Source organism: Blennius ocellaris, assembly GCF_963422515.1.
Source record: "Blennius ocellaris genome assembly, chromosome: 9".
Taxonomy (NCBI): domain Eukaryota; kingdom Metazoa; phylum Chordata; class Actinopteri; order Blenniiformes; family Blenniidae; genus Blennius; species Blennius ocellaris.
Genome location: NC_137658.1, coordinates 11,494,817 through 11,510,018, shown reverse-complemented (window position 1 = coordinate 11,510,018; position 15,202 = coordinate 11,494,817). Strand labels below are relative to the sequence as shown.

Below are 15,202 nucleotides of genomic sequence, written 5' to 3'. Positions count from 1 at the left end.
GCATCCTGTTGTTCAACTAACTGTTTCCAATGTGGTAGCAAAGCTAACGCACTTGAAGAAGAAAATGTTGATGTATAATTTTTTTTAAGTTTGTTTTTTGTTAATTTATTTTGGGTGGGTTGTCTGTCATTTTTTTTTCTTTAATTTAGCACAACGGTCAAGTTTTAAGTTGCCCTGTTCTGGACACAAAAAGAAGTCATCACAAATTCTTATCAAAACCTTTTACGTATCATTTTATTCATGGGGATTACGGGCAGCTGCCCAGATGGCGGCTGTCTTCATAATGTCCAGAATGAAAGTTGTCAAGGTTTCAGTGCGTATTTATTCCTTCTACTCAATGAGTGACTGCATACCTGTTAGCTTACTGCCTGCTTAAATATATGTACTTGTTAAAAGTGACTAAATCCATGTAAAATCTATTTATGCAAAACAAATGAATTTGCTGTGTGTCTGTGCTCAGCGTAGATGTGAATATTCCCTGGAGATTGGAAAATAAAACTCGCATGTATAAGTATCTGTGCCGGTGTATTGCTGTCTGAGTCATCGATACATTATTATCCATAAAAGAAATTAGATTATTTTCAATTTTAGAGCTCAGTCCAGATGGTTTTGACAAATACCAGATTAGACATTCCAAGAAATAACAGATGTTGCAGCAGCTTCGAGGCATAATATGAGACCATATGTACGCAAGACGGTATAAGAAAGAGATGTGACAGAATGAGTATGCACGATATTCAGGAGAGTTCAATACGGAATATAAAGTGTGCAAGGTGCACTACTGTGTGTATATGATTCTTAGGTGCAGTGCTGCTTGTAGAATCTAGCAGCAGGAAGGAAGAGCCTGTAGTACGTATCTCTCTTTCGCACACTGAATAGGGAGTCTGTTGCTGAGTGAGTTGCTCAGTGACGCTATAGTCTCATTGCATTATGCCATGCACCTAACGGTGTATGAGAAAATGTATGTGTATGCAATACATTACACATTCACATGACCGCTACAAAAGCAACTTGCATTTTGATAGCTCTACTGTCTTGGAAAATCTTAAACCTGGTACATACTCATGCCTTTTCTAAGGAGCTTGGTAAGCAACAGACCTGAGTGGGTTAAAATAGCGATATATCGAAGACATGCAGGTCCCCTTTGACCAGGGTTGGACAACTTGACCCCTTAAATCAAGTAGAAGGGTAATTTAGGGTCGCCAATTAATCTCATGTTTTTGAACTATAGGAGGAATCTAGAGTACCTGGAGGAAACGTACTCACACACACAAAAACAACATGCAAACTCCACACAGAAAGGCCGGACTGCTAACTGAAACCATGATATTCTCACCGAGGCAAGAGCGCTAACCAATTCCGATGATATAATGTGTGGGTCACCTAATATGAGCTGTGATGAGACAGCAGTTTTTGTTGCTCTTGATTGCTATCAGCAATGTTTTAAACAGTCTCTATAACAATAGGATGGAGCTTTCACTATATGCTAGTTTGGTAATAAAAAATGATTAGGGTGAAAAATTATTCTTGCATTCTTGTTAAATATTGTATAATATTGATATATTTGTGTTATATTGCACGGTTTAAGAGATATTCGTTTTCACTGTGGTACACCTCTGATGCTGTGAGATCTCCAGACCATCAGGGGGCGCCAAAGCGGCCGAAGGCAGCGGAGAGGAAAGAGGGCACCGGAAGTGTGTCACGAGGAAACCCGAACAGAGCAACAGAGCGGTGAGTCTCAATGTCATCAACACAGCTCCTTCTTTTCATTTATTATCGTAAAATCTAAACTCACCTGTCTGATATTTCGGTGTGACTGAACTCACTTGGGTATCTTTTGTTGAGCGAGCACGTCAAAGTGCCAGTAAACTGGAGGCTTTGTGTATGCCTGTGAGTTAGCAGTTAGCTGCAGAAGCTAACATTCAGCGCCGCCAGGTTAGCTTATAGTGTTCTGGTCCAAATAGCACCTCTGTTTATGTATTGACGTCGTGTCTACGTGTTCTGTCGAGAAATATGAAAAGCAACACAATTAATAGTGTATCAAATTGTATTAGATGGATGTAAGCGGGTAAACATGTTTCAACGCGGAAGATTTTGGTTATACCAAGTATGGTACTCGGTCAAAGTCCTCCGGTTAGTACACGAATAAACCTAAAGATTGTTGTTTAATATCTATAAGAAGACTTCGAACTCCTCATTATTGAGTCAGCATCACGGTCCAGCTTTATTCAGTTTCAGCATTCACACTTGCGTTTTCTTCTGCAAATGCAAGCCTCCAGTTCAAATGTGATTTGAATTCAATCATGCTAATCTATTAATGTTACTTACTGCACTATTGTTTTTTTGTTGTTGTCTTTTCTTCAAAGATCACCTCTCTGGGAAAGATGGGTCGCCACTTTGGAAACTTGGCCAAGGTCAGGTATATAATCACGTACAGCCTGTCTCCCTTTGAGCAGAGGGCTTTTCCTAACTACTTCTCCAAGGGAATCCCCAACGTATGGAGAAGGTTCACAGCATCTTTCTTCAAAGTTGCCCCTCGTAAGTGTTTCTGTTTTCACACTGTATGTATAGTTTATACCCAGAGCTGACACAGAAAGGGGGATTCTGTTTTTTATTGTATGTTGGTTAATTATCTTACATAAACATACTTTATAATCACGGAAAACTCTAGAATTACAATTTTGTATTGTGATCCCCGTTGAGCTAATGGCCACACCTACTATCTGAGTCGATCGTGCCTGGATGTTGAGTGGGACTGGTGCCAGTTTAGGCTGTTACCTGGTTTGACCTGAGCTTCTGTGGAGGCTTGAAGGATGAGTCAGTGTGAGTGGTACGCAAAAGTATCAAAATCTCCTTTATGCAGAACACGAAAGTGTGAACATACAGTTTAGCCATTTGCTTTTTGATTATATTTATGTTCACATTTTGTCACAATTTTGGTAAACAAAAAAAACCCAACAAGTTATTCGCTGTGGGATTGGACGAACAGCTGACCTGAATTATTATTGTTTGGTTGTTATGGCCTTTTCTTTTTAAACATCATTGTGGTTACCCAATGTTTGGAATGATGTATGCTGTCTAAAGTCCCATAAGTAAGAGTTTTATTTAAATTACAATAGTTTTTTTTATGATCTCGCTACACATAATTATTTTTAGGTATTTACTTAAAATTCTATACTTACATTTAATCAAATCTGTCATTGTGTTGTTAATCTGTTTTGTGATTCTTCTTTTTGCAGCAATGACTCTGATGTATCTGACCTACACCTGGGGCAACAGTGTCCACCAGCAGGGCAAGAGGAAGAACCCTGCAGACTTCGAGAATGATGAATAAATGAACTACTCCCACCTTCCTAAAAGCTGCCCGCTGTTGATTCCAACTCTGTATGTTTAACCAATAAAGTTGGAAAATATTTATGTGAAATGAGCCTTGGTGGATTTAGTCCAGTCCCTTGTTCTCTGTAGGATCATTTTTTTAAATTCATAGTCGTATGTCACATATTTGTTACTGAACTGTCTTTTGGCTCACTAGAAATGTGGATCACTGAAGGATTCACTTAGAAATGGTATCATCTCGTTTGAGATGATGGGATATCTTTTACATTTGGGGACCCACCGCCCAACGTCAGTAATTTGCCTTAGTTTCGTTTTCAGGCTGAGAAAGCAACCAATGCAAACTAAAGAGGTTGAACTCACAGGAAATATGTTACAACAATAAAGAAATACATATGAACTGTTTCTTAAAGTGAATCACAAACTTGTGATTCTATGAAGTATCCTTATATTTGTTTTCCTTCTTTTCTATTTATTTTCTTGAACCAAACCAAGCTAATGCAGTACCTGATGGCATCTGTGGTCAGTAGAAACGAAATGATTCATTAATGTGAGAGGTATTGAAATCAGAAATGTCACCCAAATAATAATGCGTACCGAAACAGGTGTGGCTATGGTGAGTAGCGATTAGCAGTTTTGCCTCACGTAGAGGATATTATAGATGTGAAAGAGTTTTATTGTGCAGTTTTCACATTCTATGTTCTACCTGTGCTCGTGTTAGTTTTTTTTTTTTTAGAAGTACTCTGATTTTCTCAAGCAGTCCAAAATTGCATTTGGGAAAAGTTGAGGACCAAATTGCCTGAAGGTGTGAATGTGAACTTGTGTGATTGTCTCTCTCTGTTTACCCTGTATTGGACAGGAGAGCATTCGAAGGTGTAACCAGCCTTCAGTAATCATCAGCTACGATCAGATCCAGCTCACTGGGAACTTTAACTGAATATAGTGTTTGGATGAATGGACGTAACAATTGTGAATCTACAATTATTAATTCAGAACTATCAAGAAAGGATAGTCACTGTGCTTCAGCTTTAGTTATGTGCTATATAGCTGCGTATCAAACCCATAACACAGGTGTTCTGTTATTTCTACAACCTCGCATGAAATTCCAAACACCCAGAATTAATTTCATCATTGAAAACATGGGGCTCTGGAAGTGATACTGTGCTATATATGATCTTAGTATGATCACGAGCAAGTTCATGAACAGTAAGTTGAGAACAACTGATTTCCCCTGATCTCCATGGGATGCCTCTCTCATCCGCTTTGTATGGGAAATGTTTTCATTTTTATTCATGAGGCACTTTACACTAACCATTTATGGTAGAAAGTGGGCGTGTTGAGGGCGAGATCTGAACTGCGCCACCTTCCAGGTGGATTGTGATTTATAAAAGGAAAGCACGGCTTTATTGAGCCGCCATTTTCAGCTTTCATGCGCACGTACATTTCAAAGATTCCGACGCAAGTTTTTTTTTTATAAATGAGGCCCTAGGACCTTAATTATGCTTTAAAATGCACTTGAAATGCCTGGTCTGTCTCTATCCTACTCACTCCCAATAAAAAGTGATGAAAACACATTTTATTCAGCAAGCTTTCAACAAGCAGGCTTGAGATTTAAGCACACCTGAACGTTAGAGTTTCATAAATGCTGATAAATTTAAACTGAAGATTATTGGCGAGGCCTCGGCGCTGCTTGTAGCACCGCGTCTGAGCGCCAGGGGGCGCCCCGCGGCCCGGCTCCGCAGTCGGACGCGATTGGTCGGCCGGACGGAGAAAATTCCTGAACGCTCTCGCGCATCAGCCGGCGCACACCGCATGTTGCTACTGCTCAGCTTCATGGAACAAGAACAAGGGTGGATCACCGTCCGCTGACTGGAAGCCACCGTAATCGCCACCGCTGCTGTCCCGCCGAGCACCGAGCCGCTTTTCCGTTCTTCCCCCGTTTCTCCGCACTGTTAAACCCGAGCCCCCCCGAGGATGTCCGTGGTGGGTTTTGACGTCGGCTTTCTGAGCTGCTATGTAGCGGTAGCCAGAGCCGGAGGGATTGAGACTGTCGCCAATGAATACAGCGACCGATGTACACCGTGAGTACTGCCGATCCACCCCCGTGGCGCATTGTTTGTGTTACGTGGTGTGCGATACCGGAAACGGGGGTGAATAGTTTTTATATTTCTGAACCCCGTGATACTTGAACGCGAGCTTGGGGGGGTAAAGGAAAAAAAAAAAAAGAAGCTAGTTAGCGTGTTAGCATGCTAACAGATTTCACAACAGGAAACGACATGTGAGTGCTCAAGCTAACGCTAACTCGAGCTACGTTGCAGGGGCTCCGTGGAAAACCCCACAAAGCGCCTCTCGCAGGGCAATGCGTCAGTGTGAGTGTAACTTGAGGAGTGTGTCGGAGCTGGTGGAGCGAGGGAGAGAATCGACCGGCCCGGGTCAGGTGATGGAGGTTTTTTTTTTTTTACTGCGGGCGTGAATGAGCGCATGATGGGAGGAGGCCGGACTCAGGCTGTCAAAACCATTGTACTTCATTTTCACCCCCGGCGTCTTTGCAAGAAAGACCCGAGAGGCGGCACGACGCATTTTTTGCACAATCATCGAGGAATCACCCCCCCCCCCCAAAAAAAAAAAAAATCCGTATTTACATTGTGGATGTCAGCTGATTCCCATTGTGTAATGAATTTAAGAGCGTATATGTGCATTTTGTTTTTAGAGCATGTGTTTCTTTCGGACCCCGGAATCGATCGATCGGTGCAGCAGCCAAAAGCCAGGTATGTAATATCAAACTCAAATCGCCAAATTAAATCTAATCCTATCTTATTATCTTATTTAAAACTTTTCTGTTAAGACCAAATAGTACAATAGTCCTGCATATAGTGACAGGACATCCTCTCACTTAATTATTGGAAAGAAAAATGTTTATTATACTATCTATACGTGCTTTATCAGATTACACTTTTGACAGGTTACCATGCTTATACAGAATTAACTCACAAACATGTTAGTCTTTTATTAATCTTAACATGTATGTGTTTTGATTGTGGAGGTGTATTCAAATCTAGACCTCGTCATGGATTACATGTAAACTCGCGAAATCAAAAACTATTCATACTTTAAATTGACAGCAAAAACACTGCACCACGTACTGCATGACTTCTCCGTTTAAATTTTACTGTTATTACAATTTCGCATCTTTTGACTTGATGAGAAAACAACACAGACTGCATCCCACACAGTCATTAAGTCACAGCTTGCTTTTGTCTCTAATGAACAGGTCGTCACAAACTGCAAGAACACGGTCCAGGGGTTCAAGAGGTTTCACGGCAGGGCTTTTTCAGATCCATTTGTGCAGCGCCTCAAAAACAGCCTGGTCTATGACATTGCACAAATGCCGTCGGGCACAACAGGAATCAAGGTAAGGGTAGACTTTCGTAGTTACTAGGTTATGTTTAGTATTCTGTTAATTACACTAGTCGCGATCCACGCGCACAAGATGTATCCTATATAATAAAAAATCCTCGGTTTCCCAGCGACATCTATATTGATCAAATTTGCCAGTTTAAGCTTGGAGAGACTTTCTCGATAAGAAACACTCATCAGGTGCCAGTGGGGAGGCTAAAGAGCAAAGCCTCAGGCTTATTATTGGTTTGAAACTCTGTCCGGTTTAAATTTCTCAGTGACTCACCACGGTGGAAATAGTAAATAGATGCTGATTGCATCGGATACTATTTGAAAGTAGTCACTGGAAATAGACATTATGAATAGACACTAGCAGATGGAAAATAATGTATTTATATATAAAATACAAACAATAGCAACAATTGTAAGTTATTAATGCTGACAGCTTCATGAATTGGTTTAAAAAAAAAAAAATTTTATGAAAGGAAGAAGGAAAAAAATCGCCCAAAGCTCCCCGCCACTTCTGGTTGTTGTGCAACATGTATGTCATCACAAGCTCGACTCAGATGACGTTTCCTGACAATACAGTTAAGAAGTCTGTGCTCAAGCAGTCGTATTACATATAATTTTGATCACAGTCGAAGCGAGGCAGTCTCATTTTATGGGCCTGTAATCGCACCCCCACACTTCACGTAGACAAACCAGTGGTCACGTCTATTGATGCAACAATCGGCCGTGTGTGACTGTCGAACCGCTGCTGCTGCAGGTGATGTACATGGAGGAGGAGAAGGTGTTCAGCATTGAACAGGTCACCGCCATGCTGCTGACCAAGCTGAAGGAGACGGCGGAAAGCGCAATGAAGAAGCCTGTGGCTGACTGCGTTGTGTCTGTAAGTATGCAGCCTTTAGAATACCTAAAGCCGGGGACAAATATACGATTTAATAAGACATGTAACCACATTAATGAGGATAACAAAGTGTCCTTAAGTTTAAGAAGGAGTTCAGCTGCTCTGTTGTCTTCTATCAAATCAAACTCCAAGCGTTTTACTGTTTTTAAGCCATTCACCTCTTTTAACGTGGCTTTCTGGTGACCAGGATTGTTCGCACTGAAAAGTAAAAAGCCTCTCTACGATGAATAAAAGGCAGTCATTTGCTTCGAGATGTTTCCTTATTTGGACTCAACTTTGGCTGGTTTACTGAGGGGCCTGGTTTTTGTATTCACAGCCAGAGGCTGTTGGGTGTTGGTGGGGTGTCACGCCCTGGTGAAGGCATTTGGAGGCTTGGTAAATCTTAATTTTTTTTACTGCCAAGTTAACCGTGGGATTAAAGTCTACGAACAACACATTCATCACCTGAAGTTGAAGATATTTTATATGCCATCTCAAAACTGCTGGATGAGAGCCCCTTTTGAATCGTCTGCTCTGCAGCGTCGTTGAAAATGATATTAAAAGTGACTTGGCTACTTCACCGATTACTTGTTTTTAAAAGTGACCAAGTTAGATTGCAAGTTACTTTTTTAGTTACTGGGCAGCTGCCGACAACACCCCGCCATCGTCTGAACATAAGAATTACAACCGGTTTTGCCAAAAACTCTGCTGATCCTTGCCTCCTGCACCTGCGCATCCATATTTAACCTTCGACCTTCATTCTTTGTTGTATTTATATCTGACTCACGCTTTTATGATCAGATTGTTACTATTACTGGTATTTATCTACCCAGAGATGTAGTATGTAGTCTGTTGCACTATGTATTTATTTATTTGCACTGTCTGCTCTATGCGACGTCACCCCCCCCCCCCCCCCCCCCCCCCCTCGGACAAATAAAGTATTTATTTGAATGATTGTTTTTTTATAAGGGGGGGGTTATTGCAATTTTAAGGTTTATTGTTGACGATGGTTGGTTCCAATTCTTTTGTGTTATCTTGCGGGACACTACAATAGTAACGTTAACTTTAATCAGTAACGCATTACTAATTAAAGCATTATTAATTAACGCGTTACCGGCATCACTGGGCATGATTGAATATTGTTCACACATTGTTTGAACATGTTACATTATCTTAACGCAGGGTTGGGTTACATAGAATACAATTCAGTCGGTTTAATCGGAGGTAGTCCAGTTGTGTAATATAGACTAATTTAAATAAAGTATTTCAGTGTGACCAGCGCACATTGCGGTTGCTCATATTGATCTGTGATTCGGTTTTTAATATCTCATCAATAACAAAGACTACTGACACAGTTTTCCTCACATTATAATTTAATCAGCCCTCCTGGGTTGGTGTGACTCCCTCTTTCAACACTTCAGTTCTCCCTCTACAGCCTGATGGGATGTGAACTCCTGTATGTAGTGTCACCGGCTTTAAAAGTCAGAATTCACCTGCTAAGTAAAGTAATGTCTCGCCTCTAAAAGATAAATGCTTCTGCGGTATCAAAGTGCTCAGTTTGTCACATTCACCTACTTGTGCACAGTTACCCTGCGAGGTGCTCTTCCTCCATTTAGAGTTGTTTGTGGTTCAGGTTGTTGACATTTTGAACAAGGCAAGATGGGACGGTGGTCCACGGTCATTCGGATTAAAAGATGACCTGCTTAACCACCAGAGCCACAGCCACTCCAACACTAAAACTTCAGAAGTATGCAGATAAAAACAAATGACGGCAGAGCTTGTAACAGTTGAAGACGTGGTTTATCCACTTGCTGCTTTTCAGCTGGTTCCCGTCAGTGTTTGTTAAAGGTCGGTTCTAATTCCGCTTTTGTCCCAAAGACTGATTCTAATCCTCGATTCTCTCCCCCTTTGTCTCAGGTTCCTTGCTACTACACCGACGCCGAGAGGAGATCAGTGGTTGATGCTGCTCAGATTGCCGGACTGAACTGCCTGAGGCTCATGAACGAGACGACTGCAGGTCTGTACAGGGAGCTCTCCGGGCCGGGCTCGGGCAAGGATGTGCATGTTCCTTAACAGGATTCTCACAGTCTCGTGTGTTTAAATCATCCTGATTTCAGCCCTCATTTACCTCATCACTAATTTAATATGTATTGATTTTCCGCTCCAGTTGCGTTGGCATATGGGATTTACAAGCAGGATCTCCCTGCTCCCGAGGAGAAGGCCAGGAATGTCGTGTTTGTGGACCTGGGCCACTCTGGATACCAGACATCAGTGTGTGCCTTCAATAAGGGCAAGCTCAAGGCGAGTGGCTGTAATGAGCGTCCCCACACATCTGTTCTTGGCGACCTTGAGTTCCAAACACCCGTGTCCTTTTCGCTTCCAGGTCCTCGCCACAGCCTGCGACCCCGAGTTGGGAGGGAAGGATTTCGACGAGGTCCTGGTCAAACACTTCTGCGAGGAGTTTGGCAAGAAGTACAAGCTGGATGTCAAGTCAAAGCCCAGGGCTCTGGTCAGACTCTTCCAGGAGTGTGAGAAACTGAAGAAGCTGATGAGCGCCAACTCCTCTGACCTGCCTGTCAACATCGAGTGCTTCATGAACGACATTGACGTCTCTGCGAAGCTGAACAGGTACACCCGAAGTCAAGTATTGCGTGCTCATTACTTATATGTGCTGCGTGTTCTATTACATTTTCCTGTGAAATCTGAAGGCGCGTTTGTGTTTTTCTCGCACAAGGGGACAGTTTGAAGAGATGTGTGCAGATATTTTTGCCCGAGTAGAGCCTCCTCTGCAGAGTCTGTTGGAGATTTCCAGTGAGTATAATTATGGCCAAAGGTTTTCTATTAAACCGTATTCGTGCCCCATTGGTCTACTTTGGAAAGCGTTCTCTTCGGCTGCGCAATGACATGAGTTTTTCCTTTATTTTGTAATCTCATAGAGCTGAAAAAGGACGACATCTATTCAGTCGAGATAGTCGGCGGAGCTTCCAGGATTCCGGCTGTCAAAGAGCGAATCAGCAAATTCTTCGGGAAGGAGTTGAGCACCACGCTGAATGCTGACGAGGCGGTGGCCAGAGGATGTGCCCTGCAGGTACGTCACACTGTCGAGCCAACAGCCGAAGCGATCGCTTCGAAGAATGCCGCCTGTTTTACTGTTGCTCTTGTTTAGATTAAAGCATTCTTTACATTTCCACAGTGTGCAATACTGTCTCCAGCCTTCAAAGTCCGGGAGTTTTCAATCACCGATGCTGTCGCATATCCCATCTCTCTGAAGTGGCATTCATCTGTAGAGGAAGGTGTGAGGTAAAGGGAAATCCGTTTTTTTTTTTGTTTTTTTTTCTCCTGTACTAAATGGAGATGTCCTGAAACATAACTGAGAACAGAAGCTTCAATTCAACTTGAATTCATCGCTCCGCCCACCCTCCGCATATCTTTGTCAGACAGTGCAGCGGTTTTTTTTTTTTTGGGGGGGGGGGTTTGAATTCACTGTGTCCTGTGGTGGTTAACGTCACACTTCAGACACCACACAAGATGTCGGCGCACATTTATTTATTTTTTCTCCAGCAGTGGCACCAGGTCATGCTGAGCCTCGGTGCACACTGGAGTGATTCTTCACTTCCCGGATAAAAGTGTACCGAGATGCATGATCGTCTCGTCTCATCGGGGTCGTACAGCAGACAAGTGAAATTGGCAATAAAGGAGCGTGAGGAGCGCTAAACCTCACAAAGCAATAAACCAGGATTATGTGTCATGCGGTTCTGAAAAATCCTCCCTGGTATCTGCACAAATTGTCTCGTCAGGACATCCTTGGTGTTCACAGATTGGCTGTTTTTTGTTGTTTTTTTTTTTTTTTAATGCTGAGGTCTCACAAAGATCATGATCCTTTTGTTGCAGCGACTGCGAGGTGTTTCCGAAAAACCACGCCGCACCTTTCTCCAAAGTGCTGACCTTCTACCGGAGGGAGCCGTTCTCTTTGGAGGCGTACTATAACTGCCCCAATGAGCTGCCTTATCCTGATCCCACTATTGGTAAGAAACGAAAGCTTACCCAATACTCCTGACCACAACTGTTAGTTTAATATAAAATAAAAATAAAAAATTGCATGTGTTTTTTGAAACAGGTCAGTTCATGATCCAGAAGGTGGTGCCCCAGGCGTCGGGGGAGAGCTCGAAAGTGAAGGTCAAGGTGCGGGTGAACATCCACGGTATCTTCAGCGTGTCCAGCGCCTCCCTGGTCGAGGTGCAGAAGTCTGACGAGACGGAGGAGTCTATGGAGATCGACCAGGCCAGCGAAAAAGAAGGCGAGGTACTTCGGCAAGACCGGTCTCGTGATGCCGTTTCTCACAGTGAAGAGCAGGTGTGTGTCTCTGACTGTGTGTGTGTCTTGTCCTAAGTCCAAGATGCAGACTGACCAGGAGGAGCAGCAGCAGCCTCAGGGAGACGTTCAGAAAGAAGCAGAGGAGAAGGCACCACGAGAGAATGAAGAAATGGAGGTAAAGTTTAAGACGGGGTTTACATTAGTGAAGTCATCCCTGCTGTGATGTGTTGTCATCGTTGGTCGAGAGTTTGACATTTGACAGAGGCTCCATGTCTCCAAATTATGAAAGAAATCCAACATCGGATGTCGTGTTGCCGTTTCAAGTATTTACTGATGAATTGTCAGCCACAGCTTCATAATTAAAAAGTTGAATAAGCAGGTCTCTCTGTAACAAATATCCTTACTTATAATGTTAATTAAAGCATTTTTGTTCATGTGTAACAATAATAACAATTATTTTGCATTTTTTTCAGACCACCCCAGAGGAGAACAAAGGTGAGAAGAAGTCCGACCAGCCCCCGCAAGCCAAAAAGCCCAAAGTCAAAACAAAAGTGCTGGATCTCCCGATCGAAAACAGTCCACAGTGGCAGCTAGCAGACGACATGCTCAACCTGTTTGTAGAAAACGAGGTACAGCGGTTTTCTTCCTCACATGTTGGGAAAAGTTACAACCGTGAGACGCGGGTCCCGTTTGGCACCGTCGCTCACGGTTCGGCTCCTCCGCAGGGTAAAATGATCATGCAGGACAAGCTGGAGAAGGAGCGCAACGATGCCAAGAACAACGTGGAGGAGTACGTGTACGACATGAGGGACAAGCTCCACGGCATGTTTGAAAAGTTTGTCGGCGAGTCTGTGAGTAATGGACCACGTCTGAAACCCGCAAAACTGAAATCTGATCTGACTTAAAAGTAACCGCCGTTGCTGTTCAACTTATCTGGGTCCATTTGCTTTTAGGATCGAGACGCTTTGAGCTTAAAGTTGGAGGATACTGAGAACTGGCTGTATGAAGATGGAGAGGACCAACTCAAGCAGGTGTACATTGACAAACTGACTGAGTTGAAGGTAATTCTCAAAAATGGATTTCTCTCCCTAACTGTTTAAAAAAAACATGTCTTTCTGAAACTGAGTTTTGCATTGTGTGCTCTTCAGAAACTGGGCCAGCCCATCCAGGAGAGGTATACAGAGGCTGAAGAGAGACCCAAAGCCTTCGAGGAGCTGGGAAAACAGATCCAACAGTACATGAAATTTGTAGAGGCCTACAAAATGAAGGTGAAAGACTTTTATTGAAACTTTATCGGCCAACATTGGCATCAAATTAACAAGCACGCCCAAAATAATCCAAATAGATCACACAATTGTGAACCTGATTTTTTTTTTTTTTTGTTGTTGTGGTTTTTCCCGGATCTCCAGGAGGAGCAGTATGACCATTTAGAGGAGGCCGATGTCACCAAAGTGGACAAACTGACCAATGACGCAATGATCTGGATGAACAGCGCCATGAACCAGCAGAGCAAGCAGAGCCTGACATTGGACCCCTCCATCAAAGTCAAAGACATACAAGCAAAAACAAGGGTGTGTGTGTGTGTGTGTGTGTGTGTGTGTGTGTGTGTGTGTGTGTGTGTGTGTGTGTGTGTACCACAAACATCAAGCGAATGCATTTAAGAAATTCAAAATTATTTCACAAGCTTGTTCTCTTTTATTGTGTATCGTTTTAAGCTACTTTTTTTTTTTTTTTTGCCTTATTTACAAAGCTATTGCCATAGAATTGCTGTACTAAAAGATGTTTGATTAAAATGATCCACATGGCTGACTTTTGATCACACTGCATGTTGAAGCATGAATGGCTTTGGCGCGTCTTCAGCGGTTTTTTATCAAAACACTATTTCACATTCTGCTTTTGCAGGAGCTGTTCGGTGTTTGCAACCCCGTCGTGACCAAGCCCAAGCCCAAGGTGGAGCTTCCCAAAGACGACGTGCCTGCAGAGCAGAACGGGCCCGTCAACGGACAAGAGAAGCCCCAGGAAGAAAGCGCAGACAAGGGAACGGGCGAGAACACGGGCAACCCCACCTCAGAGACCACGGAAAGCAAGCCCGACATGGACCTTGATTAAAGCAGCCTCACGTCGTGTCTCCTGGAGCAAAGCTCGACAGGAGCCCATTGTTTCAGATCGAGATGCAGCCTGGCTGTAAACCAGAGCCGGCGAGGTGTTTGAGGAACTGCACTCCAGGGTGGATTATCTTTTTCTTAGCACACTGAGCCCAGCTCCTGGTGGTATCTCTGTCTAATGACATAGCATGCCCTCTTCTCTTTCTGGATGACATAAATCAAAAAGCCAGCTGCAATAATTCTGTTTTGACAATGAGCGCCGTACACATGATGGTATTTATTTCTGTTGTGTGCCCTGTAAGTGTTCTGGTCTGTCACAATATGGTTTTAATAAAGGTATCGAGAATCATGTCCACCATCTTTTATTTACTGTCTTTTTCGATGTGCACATTAAGCGTTGGAACCATCGGTATGTTTTCTACAGGTGCTCCAGCTTATTCCCACAGTCCAACACGCATACACACACACATGGGGTTCTCTGAATTGACATCAGGTGTACACACCAGTTCCTCTGTTGACTAAGAACGGTCTGTTCAGGGGTTTACTCGCCCAACAGCCAGAGAGGAGAATAGCCTCTGGTTCTATACAACTCATTATTTTCAATGGCTGTGGTGATCAGGTTGGAGAACACGTCATCCAATCCAAAGCCTAGTCATTCAGTTCATCTTGTGTCCTGGAGTAACACACTGAATTCTAGTTTGGCTCCAATTATATCTGAGGAACTTGTATATAAACTGGTGCCTTTCAGTATGTGGGCAAATCTCATGCATAACAAAGTGCATTGAAAAGGGATATGTAAAAATAAGTTCACATATCAACAAAGTCCTCATATCATGACACCCTATTTGTTTCAATCAAGTTAAATACTATTGAAGGACTGCTGTCATATCGACGGAAAAAATTACAAGACGGCAGCGAAATGAAAAGTCTCTGTTACCCAGGTTTTAAATGTCCTTTACCATTGTCACTTCTGTGTTTGTGGTGAATTCCACATGTCTAGAACTCTGGTTATTGTGTATCCTGCATGTTCTGGTTATCTAACCGGTGCAGCACACCTGATTGCAATCATGGTCTCATTAATGGGCTGGTTTACAAACTTTTGTAAGCAGATTGAGGTAATAATACATTTGATTTGTTTGTGCCTTTTATACACACAAGGTGACTGTGT

At 42.9% G+C, this 15,202-nt stretch overlaps 2 protein-coding genes across 2 annotated transcripts; both read left to right on the top strand.

The window, feature by feature from the left end:
• Window positions 1-1,679: 1,679 nt before the first annotated feature.
• On the top strand, window positions 1,680-3,424 carry uqcrq (ubiquinol-cytochrome c reductase, complex III subunit VII). Its single transcript, XM_080502839.1, has 3 exons — window positions 1,680-1,731; window positions 2,367-2,538; window positions 3,240-3,424. Exons 2-3 carry the CDS (start codon window positions 2,385-2,387, stop codon window positions 3,332-3,334), a joined length of 249 nt encoding a protein of 82 aa, XP_080358965.1. The 5' UTR covers window positions 1,680-1,731; window positions 2,367-2,384; the 3' UTR covers window positions 3,335-3,424.
• A 1,654-nt stretch (window positions 3,425-5,078) lies between these two features.
• Window positions 5,079-14,383, top strand: hspa4b (heat shock protein 4b). Its single transcript, XM_080501958.1, has 19 exons — window positions 5,079-5,414; window positions 6,044-6,101; window positions 6,605-6,745; window positions 7,496-7,618; window positions 9,533-9,632; window positions 9,783-9,916; window positions 9,999-10,243; window positions 10,350-10,426; window positions 10,552-10,703; window positions 10,809-10,915; window positions 11,507-11,640; window positions 11,733-11,917; window positions 12,006-12,104; window positions 12,403-12,558; window positions 12,655-12,780; window positions 12,883-12,990; window positions 13,078-13,197; window positions 13,339-13,500; window positions 13,832-14,383. Exons 1-19 carry the CDS (start codon window positions 5,308-5,310, stop codon window positions 14,036-14,038), a joined length of 2,541 nt encoding a protein of 846 aa, XP_080358084.1. The 5' UTR covers window positions 5,079-5,307; the 3' UTR covers window positions 14,039-14,383.
• Window positions 14,384-15,202: the final 819 nt, after the last annotated feature.

What these genes read in the sequence shown, in the direction of transcription:
- uqcrq (XM_080502839.1), top strand. Translation starts at nt 2,385, where the DNA reads ATGGGTCGCCACTTTGGAAACTTGGCCAAGGTCAGGTATATAATCACG. An exon ending in TTTCTTCAAAGTTGCCCCTC is followed by an intron (nt 2,539 to 3,239) that starts GTAAGTGTTTCT and finishes TTCTTTTTGCAG; the next exon opens with CAATGACTCTGATGTATCTG.
- hspa4b (XM_080501958.1), top strand. Translation starts at nt 5,308, where the DNA reads ATGTCCGTGGTGGGTTTTGACGTCGGCTTTCTGAGCTGCTATGTAGCG. An exon ending in GAGTCTGTTGGAGATTTCCA is followed by an intron (nt 10,427 to 10,551) that starts GTGAGTATAATT and finishes GTAATCTCATAG; the next exon opens with AGCTGAAAAAGGACGACATC. An exon ending in ACCTGTTTGTAGAAAACGAG is followed by an intron (nt 12,559 to 12,654) that starts GTACAGCGGTTT and finishes GCTCCTCCGCAG; the next exon opens with GGTAAAATGATCATGCAGGA.